The sequence below is a fragment of the Muntiacus reevesi genome, chromosome 2, assembly GCF_963930625.1.
Source record: "Muntiacus reevesi chromosome 2, mMunRee1.1, whole genome shotgun sequence".
Classification (NCBI taxonomy): Eukaryota; Metazoa; Chordata; class Mammalia; order Artiodactyla; family Cervidae; genus Muntiacus; species Muntiacus reevesi.
The window spans coordinates 11,463,955-11,484,997 of record NC_089250.1 but is presented as its reverse complement, the minus strand read 5'-3'; the positions used below and the strand labels follow the sequence as shown (position 1 = coordinate 11,484,997).

At 46.2% G+C, this 21,043-nt stretch overlaps 1 protein-coding gene across 3 annotated transcripts in view; it reads right to left on the bottom strand.

The window, feature by feature from the left end:
* Positions 1 to 21,043, bottom strand: part of FBH1 (F-box DNA helicase 1) — a 37,287-nt gene that overhangs the window by 9,441 nt on the left and 6,803 nt on the right. For 2 of the 3 annotated variants that reach the window (XM_065920891.1, XM_065920890.1), the window contains exons 2-13: positions 17,640 to 17,795; positions 16,729 to 17,330; positions 13,414 to 13,544; positions 13,172 to 13,307; positions 10,969 to 11,159; positions 10,454 to 10,546; positions 9,633 to 9,727; positions 8,717 to 8,885; positions 7,860 to 8,082; positions 7,038 to 7,125; positions 6,869 to 6,955; positions 5,918 to 6,054 (exon numbers count right to left, since the gene is read on the bottom strand). In XM_065920891.1, coding sequence (XP_065776963.1) covers positions 5,918 to 6,054; positions 6,869 to 6,955; positions 7,038 to 7,125; positions 7,860 to 8,082; positions 8,717 to 8,885; positions 9,633 to 9,727; positions 10,454 to 10,546; positions 10,969 to 11,159; positions 13,172 to 13,307; positions 13,414 to 13,544; positions 16,729 to 17,265 — 1,887 coding nt within the window. In that variant the 5' untranslated portion in view covers positions 17,266 to 17,330; positions 17,640 to 17,795. The remainder of the gene's footprint in view (positions 1 to 5,917; positions 6,055 to 6,868; positions 6,956 to 7,037; positions 7,126 to 7,859; positions 8,083 to 8,716; positions 8,886 to 9,632; positions 9,728 to 10,453; positions 10,547 to 10,968; positions 11,160 to 13,171; positions 13,308 to 13,413; positions 13,545 to 16,728; positions 17,331 to 17,639; positions 17,796 to 21,043) is intronic. The other variant, XM_065920893.1, reaches the window with a different exon arrangement.

Here is a 21,043-nt window from a genome sequence, read left to right as displayed (position 1 = left end):
CCCTGAGACCAGCAGCAGACTTTCCTTTTAAACAAATCCCTCATTCTTTCCAAACACCACCTAAAGAAGCAGCATAAATCACACGAATCACACACAGAAGATCAAGGCCCCGCCCCATGAGGCTCCTTCAACACCAATGTGAAGCCACTGCCCCACTGAGGAAGGCACGGCTTCTGCAATGCTTGGCCACAGATGACATGAAAGTGGATGTTACAACACACAGCATTACTCCTTACTGCACTTAGTGCAATCCTTACAGCTACTCCTTACTGCACCGAGCACAGTGTTTCTCGGGAAAAAATAAATAAATAAAATCACTGCTCTACTTAACAAGCCGTGAGAAAGATTACCAAGTCCTGAGCATTTCCTGCCCCCTCCCCGTCCCCGCCCACTGCATGTGGCAAAATAATTTCCTACCCTTCGAAGCAGCACCCAATGCACTAATTCCTTGACCTCTGCAGCTGGAAAGTCAGTGCTTTTGCCCAAACTCATGGTGTTTACTGCCTTTTCCCACCCATTTATAACTTGAGGTAAAGAAGTACTACATATTTGGGTGACCAGTAAGAACACAGTTGAAGGAGAGTGAGATTTTCAACAAGCAGTACTCTGCTGCTACAGAACTATTCTAAGCGGTGCTTGTTCAGAGTTGATCACTTGTGTCCGACTCTTTGTGACCCCATGGAATGCATACATCAGGCTTCCCTGTCCTTCACCGTCTCCCGGAGTTTGCTCAAACTCATGTCCATTGAGTTGGTGATACCTTTTAACCATCTCGTCCTCTGTCATCCCCTTCTCCTATCACCTTCAATCTTTCCCAGCATCAGGGTATTTTCCAGTGAGTCACTTCTTCCCACCAGGTAGCCAAAGTATTGGAGTTTCAGCTTCAGCATCAGTCCTTCCAATGAATATTCAGGGCTGATTTCCTTTAGGATGGACTGGTTTGATCTCCTTGCAGTCCAAGAGACTCTCAAGAGTCATCTCGAACACCCCCCGAGTTCAAAAGCATCAATTCTTTGGCACTCAGCTTCTTTATGGTTGAATTCTCACATCCATACATGACTACTGGAAAAACCACAGCTTTGACTAGACGGACTTTTGCCGGCAAAGTAATGTTTCTGCTTTCAACATGCTGCCTAGGTTGGTCATAGCTTTTCTTCCAAGGAGCAAGTGTCTTTTAATTTCATGGTTGCAGTCGCCATTTGCAGTGATTCTGGAGCCCCCCAACATAAAGCCTGTCATTGTTTCCATTGTTTCCCCATCTAGTTGCCATGAAGTGATGGGATCGGATACGATAATCTTTGTTTTTTGAATGTTGAATTTTAAGCCAGCTTTTTCACTCTCCTCTTTCATTTTCATCAAGGGACTCTTTAGTTCTTCTTCATTTTCTGCCATAAGGGTGATATCATCTGCATATCTGAGGTTATTGATATTTTTCCCTGCAATCTTAGCTTGTGTTTCATCCAGCCCAGCATTTTTCCTAATGTACTCAGCATGTAAGTTAAATAAGTAGGGTGACAATATACAGCCTTGATGTACTCCTTTCCAGATTTCCAGTCTGTTGTTCTAGGTCTGGTTCTAACTTTTGCTTCTTGACCTGCATAAACATTTCACAGGAGGCAGGTCAGGTGGTCTGGTATTCCCATCTCTTTAAGAATTTTCCACACAAATTTATTGTGATTCACACAGTCAAAGGCTTTAGCATAGTCAATGAAGCAGAAGCAGACGTTTTTCTGTAATTCTCTTGCTTTTTCTATGATCCAACAATCATAGGATGTTGGCAATTCGATCACTGGTTCCTCTGTCTTTTCTAAATCCAGCTTAAACATCTGGAAATTCTCGGCTCACATACTGCTTGCAAGATTTTGAACATTCCCTTGCTAGCATGAGAAATGAGTGCAACTGTGCAGAATCTTCCAAATTTGCTGGCATACTGAGTGCAGCACTTTCACAGCATTATCTTTTAGGATTTGAAACAGCTCAGCTGGAATTCCATCACCTCCACTAGTTTTGTTTGCAGTGATGCTTCCTAAGGCCCACTTGACTTCGCACTCCATGAGGTCTGGCTCTAGGTGAGTGATCACACCATCACGGTTACCTGGGTCATTAAAATCTTTCTTGTATAGTTCTGTGTACTCTTGCTCTTCTTAATCTCTTCTGCTTCTGCTAGGTCCATACCATTTCTGTCCTTTATTGTACTCATCTTTGTAAGAAATGTTCCCTCTTTATCGCCAATTTTCTTGAAGAGATCTCTAGTCTTTCCCGTTCCATTGTTTTCCTCTATTTCTTTGCATTGTTCACTTAGGCTTTCTTGTCCCTCCTTGCTATTCTTCAGAACTCTGCATTCAGATGGATTTATCTTTCCTTTTTTCCTTTGCCTTTTGCTTCTCTTCTTTTCTGTTATGTGTAAGGTCTCCTCAGACAACCATTTTGCCTTTTTGCATTTCTTATTCTTAGGGATGGTTTTGAGCACCGCCTCCTGTACAATGCAAAGAACCTCCATCCATAGTTCTTCAGATACTCTATCAGATTCAATCCCTTGAATCTGTTTGTCACTTCCACTGTATAATCGTAAATGATTTGATTTAGGTCATACCTGAATGGCCTAGTGGTTTTCCCTACTCTGTTTAAGTCTGAATTTTGCAATAGAAGTTAATGATCTGAGCCACAGTCAGCTCCCAGTCTTATTTTTGCTGAGAGCTTCTCCATCTATATAGAGCTTTTCTATATAGAGCATCTATAGAGCTTCTCCATCTTTGCCTGCAAAGAATACAATCAATCTGATTTTCGTATTGACCATCTGGTCATGTCCACGTGTAGAGTTATCTCTTGTGCTGTTGGAAGAGGGTGTTTGCTATGACTGGTGCATTCTCTTGGCAAAACTCTGTTCGCCTTTGCCCTGCTACATTTTGTACTCAAGGCAAACTTTCCGGTTACTCCAGGTATCTTTTGACTTCTTACCTTTGCATTACAGTCCCCAATGATGAGGCTTCCCTGAAAGTTCAGTTGGTAAAGAATCTGCCTGCAATGCAGGTGACCGGGTTTGATTCCTGAGTCAGGAAGATCCGCTAGAGAAGGGATAGCCCCACGCCAGTATTTCTGGGCTTCCCTAGTTGCTCAGCTGGCAAAGAATCTGCCTGCAATGCAGGAGACCTGGATTAGATCCCTGGATTGGGAAGATCCCCTGGAGAAGGGAAAGGCTACCCACTCTAGTATTCTGGCCTGGAGAATTCCAGGGACTGCACAAAGAGTCGGACACGAGTGAGTGACTTTTACTCACCCCTATGATAAAAAGGTGTGTTCTAGAAGGTCCTGTAGGTCTTCATAGAACCGCTCAACTTTAGCTTCTTTGGCATTAGTGGTTGGAGCAGAGACTTGGATTACTGTGATAATGAATGGTTTGCCTTGGAAACGAACAGAGATCATTTTGTCGTTTTTCAGACTGTACCCAAGTACTGCATTTTAGACTCTCTTGTTGACCAAGAGGGCTACTCCCTTTCTTCTAAGGGATTCTTGCCCATGGTAGTAGATATAATGGTCATCTGAATTAAATTTGCCCATTCCGGTCCATTTTAGTTCACTGATCCTAAAATGTCAATATTTTCTCTTGCCATCTCCTGTTTTACCGCTTCCAATTTACCTTGATTCAGGGACCTAACGCTCCAGGTTCCTTTGCATGTTGTTCTTTATGGCGTCGGAGTTTACTTCCACCACCAGACACACCCAAAACTTGGCGCTGTTTCCACTTGGGTTCAGTGTCCGCAGTCCTCCTGGAGCTACTTCTCCGCTCTTCTCCAGCAGCACACTGGGCACCTACCGACCTGGGGAGCTCATCTTTCAGGGTCCTATCTTTTCACCTTTTCATACTGCTCATGGGGTTCTCCACTCCACCATCTTGATGTTTCCTGTTCTAAGTGAGCTATCCCCAAATTATCAAGATCCACAAGCCCATACTGATACAAACAAATACATGAATGAATAAATAAACTGAAGAGTAGACATAGTATCTCCTTCACAGAAGAATTCCAAACAATCTATGTGGCTATTCCAACTCTTGTTCTTAACTGAGGGCTGCAAGCCGTGACTTCCTTTCGGGGCACACAGTGTGGAAAGGGGAGACGGAGGTGGGGGTGGGGGGTCACTTCACGGTAGAGTCACCTGCCACACCCCAGCTCAGCCAGGATGCCAAGACGACGTTATCAGTTGTAAATCAGGTTGATGGTATGGACCCAAGTATCAGTGTAACCACCAGACAAATGCCAGCAGAGGCGCATGTGACAAGATGCCTAGCTGGTGCCCTTCAAGGTCACCAGGCCCAAGGCCAGCCTCAGAAACCACAGAGGACGGGCAGCAGGAGACTGGAAGACCTGACAAATAAAGGCAGTGGCGTCACCTGAGTAAGATTCTGGAACAGGGAAAGGACATTTGTAAGAACCAGGAGTCTGAATAAACTGTGGACTTTAGTTGATAATAATGTGCCCACACTGACACGTTAATTGTGGCAAACTCATCATCCGAGTACTGGAGGACGCTGAGTGCAGCGTGTTTAAGAACTGTTCGTCGAGAAGAACTGTCTTCTAGACTTTTTTCTAAATCTGAAACTAAAAACGTCCACTAAAAAAAAATTTCTCTGCGCTGACGTCGTCCTAGATCCCTACAGCAAACAATAAGAGAAAGCCTGGGGAACAGGGTCACAGACTGGGCTCCCGGGCTCCCCACTGTGAGCAGAACTCACGGTGTGGACGATGTCCGTGTGTGTCGCCACCGCTCATGTTCTCTAACTGGGAGCTTCCTAAAAGCAGTGGTTCCCACAGATTTCTGCCTCAGGACTTCCTCATACTTCAGAAAACTAGCGAGGACCCAAGGAAGCTTGTATTTAGGTGAGTTTTATCTATCTACAATTACCACATTAGTAATTTTAGTTTATTTAAACATTAACAACAATAATCTCATTACATGATAACACAAAGTACATATTTTTCAAAAACTGTAGTCTCCCCCCACCCAAAAAAATTTAGAGACAAGAGTGGCACTGTTTTTACATTTTAGCAAATGCCTTTAGTTTCCAGCTTAAGAGAGAAGAGCCGATTCTCGGGGTTCTGTGGGTGTCCAGCCTGGTGTGACGGCCTCACACAGACATGTGCTGAAAACACTGGAGTATTTAAAAGCCTTTCCAGGCAATCCAGGCTCCGGGGGTTGCCGTGCTCCTGCTGGAAACTAGTGTTTCCAAGTCCGGATTTCACTTGAAAGCAAGACTTTTTTTTGGCAATGAACATGTGTTAGCTGTTCCCCTTGAAGACGTGGCTCGTCGCATTCATTCTTGAGAAAATGCCAAATCCCCAAGTCTGAACAACCAGAGTTGGTCTGTCGACTGTTCATTCAAGTACAAATGGAAGCAGCAGCCGGTGGAGCTCACAACACAGTCACAGAAGTGCCCCAGGTGAGAGAGCAGCCGGCACACCGCAGGGGCAGGAGGATGCCCCTCTACTTCCCACTTCCACACACGGACTGCTGGAGAGACGGGCTCAGGGCTTGCTGGACAGAAACTTTCTTCCCTCTGTTATCAGGGATGCTCTTAGTCAGCGCCTTGCGTTGAAGAATACAGAGACTACAAGAGCGGGCTGCAGCTGAGGCCATGGCTCATTACCACCTCTGCATCATGAGTGCAAATGTCAACATGGCGCAAAAGGCAAGTGACTATTTTGAAAACCGTTCTGACTCTGCAGACCCCCGAGAACCACAGAGAGCCCCTACTTAGAGGCGTGGATCTGCTGCACACTGTGAGCTCAGACGAAACCTTGCACAGAGACCAGCACACAGGCAGCACTGGAAAACTGGGGTGGGGAGCCCCACACAGGCTTGTGTGTGTATTGTGTGTGTGTACACGCATCTGGGGGCTGGGAAGCAGAGACAGTCTTACCTGTGTGAGATAGAAGACATGCGTGTGAGGGACCGTGAAGAGAGCATTGACGGCGCCGCGGAAGGTGTAGATCTGCTGGTGGGGGTCTCCCACAAAGATCTTCCCACAGGGCTGAGACAGAACGATGTTCATGATGGCTGCAATCCAGAGGGGCAAGTAAGCACTCTGACACAAGGCCCACCCACACAGCAAAAAGAAACCAAATGGGTGACAGGAAAAGGACAAGAACACCTGCACACTGGATGGCAGGGTATCCTTCCCTGCAGGGTACATGCACACGGTCCAAGGAAACAATTTTCATTCATGTATTTATTTCTGGACATGCTGTGAGGCATGTGAGATCTTAGTTCCCAACTAGGGATTGAATCTGCGTCCCCTACAGTGGAAGTGCAGTGTCCTAACCATGACCATCCACAAGTCCCAAAGAAACAAGCTTATAACAGACAAATGGTTTCTAATCCTACGAATGCAGATTATTTTTACTCCTGAATATGTGATTGTGTCTAAGAAATCATAAAGGCAAATATAAAATGACGTCAAATATCCTCTTTAATATAATAACTTGGGGCCTAAAGATGACCTACCAAGTCACACTATTTTCTATCAGCCACTAGGAAAAAATTGTTCACTCTGAATTGACTACCTTTTCCCATCAGCATGAGTCTTTGTTTTAATAATGTGATGACCTAGGCTCAGCCAATATTTTAAGAATAACCCAAGCAAATATTTAGAGGAAAATAAGTCTCCTCTGGGTGGAGGTGCGGGCAGAGATGTGGGGGACTGTTGAAAGCTGGAGTCAGAGAGTAAAGGATTTCAGAATGACTAAGCATCAGACACCCCTCCTCCTACTACAGATAAGAAGCACGGACTCACTGCACACACGTCCTCTGACACATGTGTGATGCAGTTTCTGTGTGTTTGAGAGTACTGGTGTCCCGAATGCTTTATTACCTGGGGTGCAGTCCTGGGCCTCGTCCACAAAGATGGCGTCAAAGGAGGCGAGGAGGGGCTTGCTGAGTTGCCAGAGTTTCAAGTAGCCTAGGAGAAGGGGCACAAGAGTCAGAACATGGGATGAGGTGGGTCCATGTGGGCTCAGGGGTCAGGACAGGGCCATGCGTACCATCGTGCGTCATATGGTAAGCCTCCTCCTTGCACTCGCCCAGCTTCCGCATGTTGTCCCAAAGCCGGCTTGCTTCGAGGACTCCGTTCTAGAAAGCAAGTGACACGGTGACGCCAAAGTCAGGGCCCAGGAATAAGGGGTTCACACGCACGTGCAGGGGTCAGAGCAAAGGCTCCATCACATGGTGAGTGGTGCCCCGTCCCTGACCTCCCCCGGCTGCATGAGGGCCTCATGACATCATCAGGTGCCCAGACGGCAAGCAGCCGGGGGCTGGACCACACCCAGCGGCAGAGCATCTCTCAGGGAGCACAGCATCCAATGAATCAGGAGAGGCTGGATGATTCCTCTAGATTTACAACCCACAGTGACTATATTCATAAGAAGAGTGGTCAGGGACTTCCCTAGCAGTCTGGAGATGAGGGCTCTGTGCTTCCACTACACGGGGCACATGCTGGGTCCCTGGTCAGGGAACTAGGATCCCACATGCTGTGCAGTGGGAATGAGGAAAAAAAAAATGGCCAATGATTGAAAAGAATTGATAAAAATTAGAAGAGAGATACTTTATCCTTAGATCCTAGGACTAGCAGACCCCATGCTGAGCTCTGATAACCCTGGCAGGAGCCCTGTCGATGCAGTGCAGGCCAGGCTGAGGACCACACTTCACAGAAGACCCTGGACACCCTGCTGCCACACCGCCCTGTGGTCTCCCTCCGCCTCTGCCTCCCGCCAGCAGCTCTGAAGACACTGAAGGCTGGGACAACCCGACCCAGGTCACACCCTCATCCTCCCAAGCCTTAACTCCAGGGAGACTGAGCCACTCACCAGCTTTTCGCTCTGTTCAACCATGACTCGTTGCCCCTGGCTGTTCTTGCACCAGATAGGCACATGATCAATTGTCAGTTCCTCGTCGGCCGAGGCAAAGAAGTTTTCCAGAGTCTTGCACACGAGCTTGGCCCTGATGAAGCCACCCTTCCCTTCAGTGAGGACGGAGTTGACCATGAAGGGGGTTAACTTGAAGAGATTCAGTTTCTTCTTCAACTGGTACCTGCAACGCACGTCCCGAGGGCACAGGGTCAGCCTTCCTGGCCACACAGGACTTGTGTTCCCCCGGGTCTCGCCCCCTTCTCTTCAAATGACATCACCAGGTTGCCGGCAGTGGCTCTTCCAGGTGAGGAAACAAGCTGAGGGGATGAGTGAGGTCCTTGTAGGACTAGAAAGGGCTCCTCTAGGCTTTCAGAATTCAGATCTAATAACCCAGGAGACAAAGGAGCTCACAGCAGACACCGCGGTTTCATGGTGTGGACCCAACTCCAGAGGGCCCTGGGGGGACCTTGAACCTCCCTACAGCCTTCTCATCCCATGGGTGCGGCTCAGAGGCCCTGGAGCCTGGGTCTAGCACCCCTCAACCCCATCCTCTCCCCTCGTGCTTCTGAGCAAAACCTGAACTGATCAACCAGGCTGGTGGTGCCTGGAACTTCAGACATGTCATCTGACCTGTGCCTCAACTTCAGAGACATGAGCATGCCTCCCTCAGTTAAAAATGTATCTCTGTGGGGTAAAAGTAAAATCACTAAATCTTTCCTTATATTCCCTGCCTGTAAACGGAGATAAGGCACTACGTTTTCCCCTGTCACTGCGGTGCGCTGACTGCAATGTGAAAGCGGCACCGTGATGCTCACTTGCGCCCGATGTGACCATAGGCCATGGAGTGGAAGGTCTTGCAGATGACGTTGCTGGGGAAGACGAGCTCCGCCTGCTTGGCAATACTCTTGTTGAAAGTCACGTATAGAAACCTGCTCTGAGACCACTTCTCAGCGTACTTGACCAGTGTGGAGGTCTTCCCAGTGCCTGGAGACGCCAAGAGGAAGGGAGGTCACCCTCTGACCAGGAAGAACTGCTCCAACGGCACCGTAATCAGAATCTTCCCATGCTTATCTTGCCACCGGCCCGGGACCCGACAGTGGCAAGTTCTCCAGTACAGATGGGAACTAAAAGCCATGCAGTGAAGGGATCAGCAGAGTCGAGACAGAGCCACTGGGTTGGGGTTGCAGCCCTAGCTGCTCCAGCGAGGGGCCCACTGACTTCCTTGAGCGTCAGTCTGCTCCTCAACCGTATGCACGGAACACACAGGGAGAAAAAGTAGTACGAGCAAGGGTCAGGCAAAAAGTGACCAAGTACTTTAGAAGCCAGCTAGCACAATGAGCTGACCGAGGCAAAACACTGGACCACACCTCTGGGGATGCAGGTTAGAATTAGAAGCTCTTCTATGTTTCACCCTACAGAAAGCCAGGGACTCCTGACATTGTCTGAACAAGACAGTCACACGACCTGCTGCCCCACAGCCAACCATGTATGAGCAGACATGATGACACGTAACAGGTTGGGTCAGTCCCACAAACTATGGGCCATCTGCCCACAGGAACTCCAGGGTGGATTCTCCCTGGAGTGGTAAGAAAACGCAATTATTCCTTGACAACTGTTTTTTAGATGATTTAATTGCAGAAGCGGAATAACAGATGATGGTATGATATTCCAGCAGGTAGAGGGAAGGGGCAGGCATCGATGAGAGGCCTTCAGGAACGGCAGCCCCCTTACCTGCAAATGCCATTATTTTCACCACCTGGAGAGGCTCCATCTTATGGCTTAGGATCAGCTGCTGTTCATGTGTCAGTTGGATGGTTGTTTTCTTTCTAATCATTACAGAAGAGAAATTAGGAAAAGCACAAGGAACTGAAAAGATCGGGTGACAGACTACCAAAACCCAAACAGGAAACCAAATGGAATAAGTAAAATTTAATGAGGAAAAAAAAAGAAGGGACTTTCCTGGTGGCGCAGTGGATAAGAATCTAACTGCCAATGCAGGAGACACAAGTTCACTCCCTGGTCCTGGAAGATCCCACAAGCCATGGAGCAACTAAGCCTATGAGCCACAACTACTAAGCCTGCACTCTAGAGCCTGCAAGTAACAACGACTGAGTCTAAGTGCCTAGAGCCCGTGGTTCCACAACAGGAGAAGCCAGCACAATGAGAAGCCTGCACATCGTAACTAAAGAGTAGATCCTGCTCACTGCAACTACAGAAAAAGCCTTTGCAGCAGTGAAGATCCAACATAATCAAAAATTTTAAACATAAAATTATTTAAAAAAAAAAGAATGCTATCTTCTTTAAGAAAAAGAGAAAAAGGAGAGGCTGGTCCTTTAGAGTGATAAAAACGTTCTAAAACTAGATTATGATGTCAGCTGAACACTCAGTAAATCTACTAAAAATTACTGAATTATACAATTAAAATGGGTGATTTTTATGTTATGTAAACTATAACTCAATAAAGTGCTTAATACAAAACCCTTTTTCTCCTTAAGAGTGACAGTCACAAACCAGAGGACAACACGCCACAACACATCTACAGATGGACGTACCCTGGCCAGACAGACGGTTCCTCTTTGTCTCCTGAGGCCTGAGTACAGGAATTCTCCTGAAGATACAGGCAATAGAAAATGTTGTAGTGAATCCTAACAGGAAGAAAAGAGATTAGAGATTTTCAAATTCAGTCACAACCTGTGTCTTATTTTTCCTCGGACTCCTAACCGTTGCTAAAAAGAAAACATGTACCGTTATTTTACCAAAAACAAACAAAAAAAGAGAATCAAAGGGCTTAAATATACCAAAAGCTGAGATGTATTTAGCTGCACTGTTGGAGGTAAGTAGCAGTGCAGGTAAATATCCGGAGAGCACATTCCGGGAGAGAGGCCTGGCTGCAGGGGCCAGAGGAGAGACTGGCACGTGCCCTCTGGGGAACAGGACGCAGCCGCGAGTGCGCACGCGGCCCCGGGACGGTGCGAGACCGAACAGCACCTCCTGTCCCCGGAGTGCACTCCGATCTCTCAGAGAAGCCGGGGCGCGGTGGGTGGGGGCCCGCCCGGGGGCCCGTTACCGGTTGCTGATGCTGATCCCCTTCTCCCGCATGGCGTAGAGCAGCACGGCGATGCAGTATAGGGTCTCGGTGACGTCCGGCACCGTCACGGTGGAGCTGGGCCGCCGCAGGCAGAAGAGCAGCTGCTGGATGTCGCTGACGCTGCCGGACAGGAGGACGATGGCCGCCACCAAGGCCCACACGTTGATGCCCTGAGGAGGGAGGCGGAGAGGGTGAGAGAAGAGACCCGAAACACGGTGAGAAGCACGCGGGACAACAATGAGGAAAGTCAGGCTCAGGGTGCACGTGTCTCCTAAAGACCCTCTGCAAGGAGGCCAACTTCCCAAAGGACACTTGGGAAACAACGGGAACGTCTCCTCTTACCCTGGATTCCTTCCTTCTCATCACTTTTGGATTTGACTTCTCAGTTTCCTTTGATTGAATAACATCTATAAAGTCCCTAATATAAGACCCTGCACGGAGGTAAACCACACCCTCCCCACTCAGGTCAGTGTGAGCTCTCAGGTCCAGACACTCAAGTCCACAAGCTTACTTATGTGTCAAAAAGGGCAGGTAAAAAGAAAACAGCAGTCTTTACAGAGAAATCAAGGCTGACAATTCAATGGCATGAAGATGTTAATTTACTACTGGCCTTCCCTGGTGGCTCAGTGGTAAGGAATCCACTTGCCAATGCAGGAGACACGGATCTGATCCCTGATCCAGAAAGATGCCACATGCCACGGAGCAGCTAAGGCTGTGCCTCAACTGCTGAGCCTCTGCTCTGGAGCCTGTGAGCAGCAACTATTTAAGCCCACTCGCCCAAGAGCCTATGTGCCACAAAAGAAGCCACTGGAATGAGAGGCCTGAGCATTACAACTGGAGAGTAGTCCCCGCTTGCTGCAACTAACGAAAAGCCTGTGCAGTAATGAAGATCCAGCACAGCCTAAAAAAATAAAATTTTAAAAAAGAAATGCTAATTTACTACTTACTTTACATTACGATTATTCAATAACTTATTAATGGAACTTCCCTGGTGGTCCAATGGCTAAGACTCTGCACTCCCAATGGCAGGGGCCCAGGGTTGGTTCCTGATCAGGGAACCAGATCCTCATGACGCAGCTAAGAGTTCACAAACCACAACTAAAGATCCCACATGTTGCAGCTAAGACCCCGTGCAGCCAAATAAATTTAAAAAGCTTTAAAAAAAAAAGATAAGTAGAATTTTAAAAACCATTTATTAAATACTAAGTTTAATAAATAGTAAATAAATTATTGCAAGTGTATGATTAGGGACACAGTATGCTCCATTTATTAATGTCTGAGAAAACATTCACTAACATGGAAATATCAAAAATAGTCAGATAACCACTATTCTTAACTCCTTGCAAGTCTCCCTGTTAAAAAAAAATCCACAAAAGGAAAGTTCTGCACATTTCTCACTATAACTGTCTTGTGAAACAAACCTCACTCCACCATCGATAGCCACTTCGCTAAGTCAGAGAAATGCACAGGGTTAGATTTCCAACCCTCCACTGGTGCAGAATGAGGCTGGGGTTGCACGCGGTTTCCAAGAGAACATTTAAGAAGAACCCTTGATCTAGATGACAATAACAGAAGATGGATTCAGGACACTCAGGACTATTTCCAGCATCTCATTAACTCACCATGTGTCAGTACAAAGCCCATCATTTCTCCGGGCTTCCCTTGTGGCTCAGCTGGTAAAGAATCCAACTGCAATGCATGAGATCTGGGTTCAGTTCCTGGGTTGGGAAGATGCCCTGAAGAAGGGAAAGGCTACTCCAATACTCTGGCCTGGAGAATTCCATGGACTGTATAGTCCATGGGGTCGCAAAGAGTCGTACCCGACTGAGCGACTTTCACTTTCAGAAAACCCAAGCTGTCACCAATACAATGGGCTGGCTTGTAAAGAAACTCTTACAATCAAAGTGTTTGGAGGCTAAGTGACCATCCTCTGTTGAAACTGCTCAATAGGACAGAAAACTGGATGAAATGCTTTTTAAAATTTCTTCCAAATTAAATAATCTGTGGCCATTTGTTTCTCTATGGAACCAAAGACAAAGATTAAGGCTTCAAAGCAGAGATTTACAGAAAAAATTAAAAAAAAATCTAAAACAACCTTCAGCCACACCTGACCACCAAGACATTTTCTTCCAAAGAGGAAAGGCGACGCCTCCCCAGCCCTCCCCACAGCCTCTTCACGTACGGCAGGGGCAGCATAGAGGTCAGGGAGGTGTTGGCGCACGCAGGCCTCTGCCTCGGGGAGGAGGAGGTGATCCCTCAGACTCCACAACGCCTGTCCAGGGTCCACACTCGGGGAGCACTTCGTGGTGGCTGTGTAGCTGTTAAGACATTCACAGCAGTGTCCGTGGGAAAATGATCCACTAAGCGCTGATCTCTCAGAAAGGATTTCAGAAATCCACTTCCTCCCACAGGACGGTGACTTACCGGATGAGGTTCAGCACGCACAGGTCCGACTCCTTCTCTATGCCGTAGCTCGACAGGATGCCATCCACCTTGCTGACAGCTTGCTCTTCATTCATCAGGTATCGGTGATACAGCTTTTTCCAAGGAATGAACTAGATAATTTAAGAAATCCAAAACGACATGCAGGCAATGGCTGTTAGAGAGCAGACCAGGCTACAGACACTGTTTAGAAAACAACTACAGCCCACAACTCAAAAGCTGGACAAAAGGGCAGAAACATTACACAAATTCTAGTTGAAAACGAGGAGAAGGTGGGTCTCAGTTTCTTGGTTCCAACACCAACTTGTTACAGAATCTGGGGAGAGCTAGAGCTTCAGCTTTCCTGTCTGAAACAGAGTCTAGTGCCTGTCGAGAAACTAATGACTCAGTTTCAACTAGGATTAAACAACATGAGAGCTGCAGCTGTACTAATATTAAACAAAACAGACTTTCAGTCAAAAATTCTAGGACAAAGAAGAAGATTATATAAGGATAAAAGCGTCAATTCACCAAAGAGATATAGTAATTACAAATACATATGGACCAATAATCAAAGTCCTAAATCTAGGAAGCACATACGGGCAGAACTAAAGAGAGAAACAGACAACAGGAGACTTTGATGCTCCAGTTTTAAGAACGGATAGCACAAACAACACTAGTCCAATTGAACCCAACTGACACATAAAGAACAGTCTACCCAACAACAATATACAATCTTCTCAAGTACACATAGAACATTTTCCAGGATAGGTCATTTCATGAGGCCATGAAATAAGTCTTGATCCATTTTAAAAGACTGAAATTATAGAAAGCATGTTTTTCAGTCACTACAGAATGAAACTAGAAATTAGTAGCAGAAAGAAAACTGGAAAACCCACAAATATGAGAAAATTAAACAAAACATTTTTAAAGCAACCAATGGGTCAAAAGGGAAATCACAAAGAAATTAGAAAACACCTTAAGACAAATAAAAACACAGGTACCAAAATGTATGGGATGAAATGCAAGCAATGCTAAGAGTTAAGTTTATAGCTATAAAAATTACATTAAAAAAGAAAGATCACAAAGCAACAACCTAAATTTACACCTAAAGGAACTAGAAAAAGAACAAACTAAATCCAAAACTAGCAGAAAGAAGGAAATAAAAGAGACTATAGAGGAGAAATAAATGAAATAAAGAATAGAAAAATGGGGGGGGGATCAATAAAACTAATAAGAGTTTTTTTTAAAAGATCAACAAAATTGACAACCATTAGATACATTATGGAAAAAAGGGAAGATTTAAATAACCGAAATCAGAAATGAAAGAGGAATGTTACAACTGATGTCACAGAAATAAGAAGTGCTATAAGAGTACTTCAAATAATTGCAGGTCAGCCAACCAGATACTCTAGAAGAAATGAATAAATCCCTAGGAACACACAACCTACCAAGACCGAATCATGGAGAAACAGAAAACCTGAACAGATCAATAATGAGCCCTCCAGGCTCCTCCATCCATGGGATTTTCCAGGCAAGAATACTGGACTGGGTTGCCATTTCCTGGTCCAGGGGAATCTTCCCGACCCAGGGATTGAACCTGGGTCTCCTGCATTGCAGACCAGCTTTTTACCATCTGAGCCACCAGGGAAGCCCAATGAGTAAGGAGACTGGATCAATAATCAAGTCTCCCAAAAAGGAAGCATCCAGGACCAGATTGCTTCACTGAAAAATTCTACTGAACATTTAAAGTAGTAGTATCAATCCCCCTCAAATTCTTCAAAATAACTGAAGAGGAGGGAGCACTCCAGACTTATTCTGAGGCCAGTATAGCCTTATACCAAAGGTAGACAAAGATACCACAAGAAATATAAAGAAAATGAGAGCTGTGACAAGGTCACTGAAAGTAACACCATCATGTCACTGCTGGTGATGATAAAAAGAGCACTGTTCTAACATTTCAAGACATAAGAATAAGCTGGGATATCTTCCCAAAATCTTCTCAAGCAGAATGGCAGGAACCCTCACTTATCCCCATTTCCCACCAGAGACCTTAATCAAGTGCCCAGAAATACTAACCCCCAAAAAAGTTCACCACTAAAAACAGAGAGATATTTGTCTGAAAGTAGGAGACAAGACCCCCAAGCAAAATATGGAGCAAGAGCGATGAGAAATTTCCTCCAAAATCCTTTGAGCTTGGAAGAGAAATGTACTAACTCTTAACATATCCATCTTGCCCTCCATCTCCAAGGTTTTCAACTTCTCACTTGGTAAAGAATCTGCCTGCAATGCGGGAGACCTGGGTTCGATCCCTGGGTTGGGAAGATCCCTTGGAGGAGGGCACGGCAACCCACTCCAGTATCCTTGCCTGGAGAATCCCATGGACAGAGGAGCCTGGTGGGCTACAGTCCACGGGGTCAAAAAGAGCTGGACGCAACTGAGTGACTAAGCACACACATTTGAAGAATGGGTTAAACTCTCTACCTCTGGCTTATTCCCAACGGCTGGTCTAAAGGACACACTAGCTAAGCAGAACATTCTCCTAGCCCTCAGGCTTCCTGGAGACCTGAACCTGGGAAGTCTAATGACACAACAAAGGGAAGCACAGGCTGTGGGCTAACAGTACCATAAAATCCTTTCTGAGAGCGTGGGTTGCCCCTGTGTCATTCTCAGAGGGTACTCCTGTGACAACATGCAACACTCATTTAGCAATCACCTCCTATTAATATATGTAAACTATTGTGAGACACAGTGGAATACAGAGCGGAGAATGCACAAACAGGACAATGAGCCCTCCAGCAATGCTCTAATGTTAAATGGAGGAGGAAGGCTCTCTAAGATCATAGCAGAACATCACAGGCTTGAACAGAGGTATAAATCGCTATAATAGTGTAAGGAAGAGACAGAGAGAGGGTGACTTCCGTGGGATGGAACAGAGAAGAGGAGTTACTTGGAATGCAGCCTGGAAGAGGTGAGATGTCAACAGAGATATGAGGGACTCTGGGCTGGTCGGCTGTGGGGTGCAGATTAGATCAACACAAGGGAAGTACCACACAGTCCACAGCTGGGAGGCAGCACACCATGTGCTGTGGACAGAATACCGGGGCGGACTGCAGAAAAGTCAGCGGCGAGCCTGGAATAAATAATAAGGTGGGACACACACGGAAGGTCTCAGGTGCCTCCAGGGGTTGGGATTCGATTCTAGAGGACAACGGACACTAACATTTCTGAAGAAATGCCATCGTCAGGACGCGTTAAGCGAGGCGAATCCGTGAAGATTTAGAGCAAACATCAGAGAACGAAGAGCACGTTCCATACCAGCGGATCACTGATGACCTCCCTCCAGAGGTGGCACACCAAGCTCAGGTTCCAGTAGAGGTCTTCCATGGGCAGGAAAGCAAAGATGTGCCTCAGGACCTCGCTGGGCAGGCTGCAGATGTGGCTCGGGGGCTCCTGGCTGGGCAAGGTCCCAAGGAGCCCGTAGTGAGAGTCAGGAACAGGGTCCGGGCCAATGTCCTCCACCTCCTGGCTGGGTTCTGCAGGCTGCACGCTGAGCTGCCCCACCCCGACCTCTGCTTCCGGCCTGGCTTCCCTGGGCTGTGTGCACGATGGGGACGAGTGACGCCATGGGGTCTTCTTAGACACTCCATCCCACGGACTGGTCCCTGGGGCTGTATTCCTCTCGTCCTCTAAGGACCGAGACCGCTTCCTTGCAGGCAAAGCGGACCCTGACGAGTGCAGCCTGGCTTCTCCGTCTTCCCCTGGAGGCAGGGCACAGGGGCTCCCTGCCGCGAAGATCATTTCATCCTCTGAGTCCTTAGAGCTGTCCTGGCCCACAGAATTGCTTTTGGCCATGTCATTGGTGCACCGCTGCTGGCCAGCGAGGAAGAAGTCAAGGCTGTATCTCAGGCATCCTCGACCTAGACAGAGAACCCGCAAAGAACACACGAGAAATGAGGAATGACTGATGACCCTTTGCTGACCTGAATGAGACAAACTAATTTTCAATTATCTATTTTAACACGGGAAAGAGACAAGGATGTATTTATTGGTCTACTGATTACACATAAAGCTTAATACAAGAAATATTTATATCAGGTTCTATCATATGGTCAGACTATTGCAACAGGACTGTAAGATCACAGGAACAACATTTACAAATGCTGAGATACTCAAAGGCCACACACACTATAGATTCTGAAACGCAAGGTATTTGGGGGAAGACATACCCCTGGTCCCTCTTTTGGTTCTGGGTCTAGGATAGAGACCGTGGTTCGGGTCTCTGCTTGTCCATATGTGACCAAAGGACTGGGATGCAGCCAAGTGACTCTGAGCGAGATGTTGGCACTCAGTGGCTGTAAGATGCTTCCGCTTTAATTGTCTCACTGTTTTGTACCAAAGGGCAGAAGAAATGGGACTCTTGTTAGTTATCACAAATTCTACAAGCTAGTCAGCAAATTAAACTTAGTTTTTAGGAATACAGGGACTGTGGACCACCCGAGCCAGCCCTTTCCATCTTCTCTACTTTCCCATCAATTTTCAGTCATCTCATAGTTTCTTAGCAGCTCTTCCTCAGGATTTTAGAATCCTAAAATAACCTTCTTTTTCACCTATCATGCTTTCTAGAAGCCCTGATCATGAAATGCTTATTTGAAAAGTGGCCACTATTGCCCAAATGGAGATCTGTCATCTTTTGCCAACTTCACCCAGGCCCTTTATATTCCCATATTAACCATAAATATTTTAAGAGCTGGCTGTAGCTTTTTAAAAATAAACTCACACATTTGTCCCCTGAATATACCAGCTTCCCCAAATCGCAGAAGCAGAAGGCACTAAGGAGACAGTCACTATAGGTTCCCCAAGGGGCAGCTCACCCTTGTGTGCCTCCGCCCACCCCCGGGTGCACCCCCGACCCCCCGAGCACCTCAACATTCAGCACTAGTGTAAGAGGATGGCAGCAAGGCCCCCGAGAGGAAAAGACAGTCAGGACCACTCTTCAGCATCTTCATGGGACGAAGTTTCATATTCCCCCTCAGCAACACAGCAGCAACTGTGCCCAGATTTCTGTCTTAAGAGTACTGACATATTTATATCAGGCATTTTCTGCCAGGTAATTCTTTTCCATATTTAGCTGATGCTCTTCCTGTTTCTGCATATTATTGCATTTATGATCTAACCCCTCCAATGTCATTAAATACAACAGTTACACTACTATAAAACAAAAGTTACATTTTTTAAAAAAAGGGTGAGAGAGAAGAAAAGAACACATGCAAGAGAATTAAAGTGACCCTTTACAGATGGCCAACAGAAGAATCACTTCCTGCCAGTACCATACTTTCACAGGTCCTAAAAATATTCTAGAGTAAACTGTAATATCACGTTAGAATTTCACTCAACATTTCCTGTAACCCTGAAAATATCTAAAACCAAGACACTAATATGTGTATCTGGTATAATTTATATTATTAATCAATAACCCACCCCCCTCAGCCCATAGCTTCTTCAGAAACGATGCTTCAAAATTTCAATTCATTTTTTGAAAGTTTAACAGAAGTTTTAAAAAAACTTCATGGATATTTCAAGACTTTTAGAAAATTATTTCTCCACACAAAAACAGCTCTACAAGGCCCTCTGAAAGTATGCTAGAGAGACTTTTTAACTGCCTGAATTCAGAGTTAAAATGCCGCTGGAGGACCCCAGTCACTTAGCTTCTTGAAGGCTCAGGAGCGCTATAATGATTAAATGAGAAAACACACCCTAAAAGACTTGTCAAATTATAAAGTCCGACACAAATTTACCCATCTGCTTATTCTCTTAAACAAAGCTTAGATGTGATTGCATAAAATACTGAAATAACTCTCAAATTATAAAGACAGTACCTAATGGCAAGACATGAAGTATGTCAGCAGTCCAGTTACAGCCTGTTCTGTATTACTGAAAACACCTTTTACAAAGCCAAGTCGTTTTAATCTCTTATTACGATCAGAAAATATCCCTTCCACTGTAATGGTTTTATAAATTTCATTATTTCATTGTGGAACATATTCCTCTACACTAAAAACCAAGTCTTATTCATACTCACAGAGGGAAGGGAAAAAAAAAGTTCAGTTTTTCTATAATAAAAAAATAAAGAATAAATTTTTAAGTTTTCTATATTGAAAAAAAATAAGCTTAAAGTCTGATTATTCTCTTTTAAAAAGTAAGACATGAAAGTTTACCTCTCCTGCTCAGAATCTTTCACTAAGCTAATCAACCACAGATCAACACTAACGTGACTCGTGGCTGGATGAATCTGAGGCTACGGGACTCGGAGGTCCCTGTCCATAGGGTAGACTCTTAGGGACCTGAGCTCTCTGGAATTCTGGTGCCATGGAGGGTCCTGGAAGGAATCCCCTGCAGGTACCTTGGGACGACTACACTGACGAACCCTGGCCCCTAGTTCAGGTGCTCCAGACCCACTTGGTTCAACTACAGGAGCAGCTGCAGAATTCCAGCCAATAAACCCACCAACCCTGTAGATCCCAGATATGTGACTCATCTCGGCTTTCTCCTCCAACATGCCCAACTGTTTCAGAGCTGGCAAATCCAATGTCCAGAATTAGAACTGGAGACAGCTGAGGAAAGCTACCGATAGTCGGGAGAATGTCTTATTTAAAGAAGGTGAAGGTCTATAGGTAAACTGGCCTGGAGAGAAAGTTTTCAAAGATAAAATCACAAAGGAGTAAGATTACCAACGTCAAACCCTCAAATCCACATGACCCAGGGCCTTGGCGCCGGCACAGACCTGCACGAGTATTCTGCTTCCAACCTTCAGGTACAGCCCAGAGCGTTCCTGCATGAAGCCATCGCTGGCGCAGAGGTGCCCAGGCGGGGCTGTCTGGCCTCTAGGCACTAGCAGGCTGCCTGCCCTGTCCATCCGGAATGGTCCCCATGGCCCTGACTGTGCACCCAGGAGGCAGAGGTGGCGCCTTCACTGCTGACTTCCTCCTCTGACTTCAGTGAGAGATCAGAAACCAAGACTGTTTTTCCTGCCTCTCGGGTCTCTGTGCTTCACTGTGTGGGAGCCGGGGCCCCTGCCGCCGTCTCGGGAGTTAGCAAGGCGTCTAAGCCAGAGGCCGTGTGATGCGCTCAGATCTGGAGCGGGGAGGCCTCCTCCACGTGATCACTCACAGTCGACTCACAACGAGGATCCTGAGGAGCTGACACGCGGAGTTCACACCACAATCATGCGGTTCCAACCAGACAGATGGAAGCACCTAGCGATACCTACAGGGAGGCTGACACAGCCCATCAGCTCAGAATTACACGTGGACCATGCCATGATGAGCCTCTTAAAAGATGCTATATTTTAACAGCATCAGTGTTCTTGTGAAATTATTTAAAATTACTATAATAAAATTCTAACCAGCTTCTAGCCTTGTTAATATATTTGTAAATCAGCAGCTTAAACCTAACTTTATCAAAATAAGGATGCTCAAATGCTACCCTTCCTTCCCTGAGTCCCCAGACCTCGTGAGGTCCCCTCCTCTAAACAGCAGGTGCTCTCTGCAAGGCTCTCCAAGGGCACTTACTAGAAGATGCTCGTGATTCTTCAAGAAGCAGCTAAAGTGCACCGTGATGAACGTGCACTGTT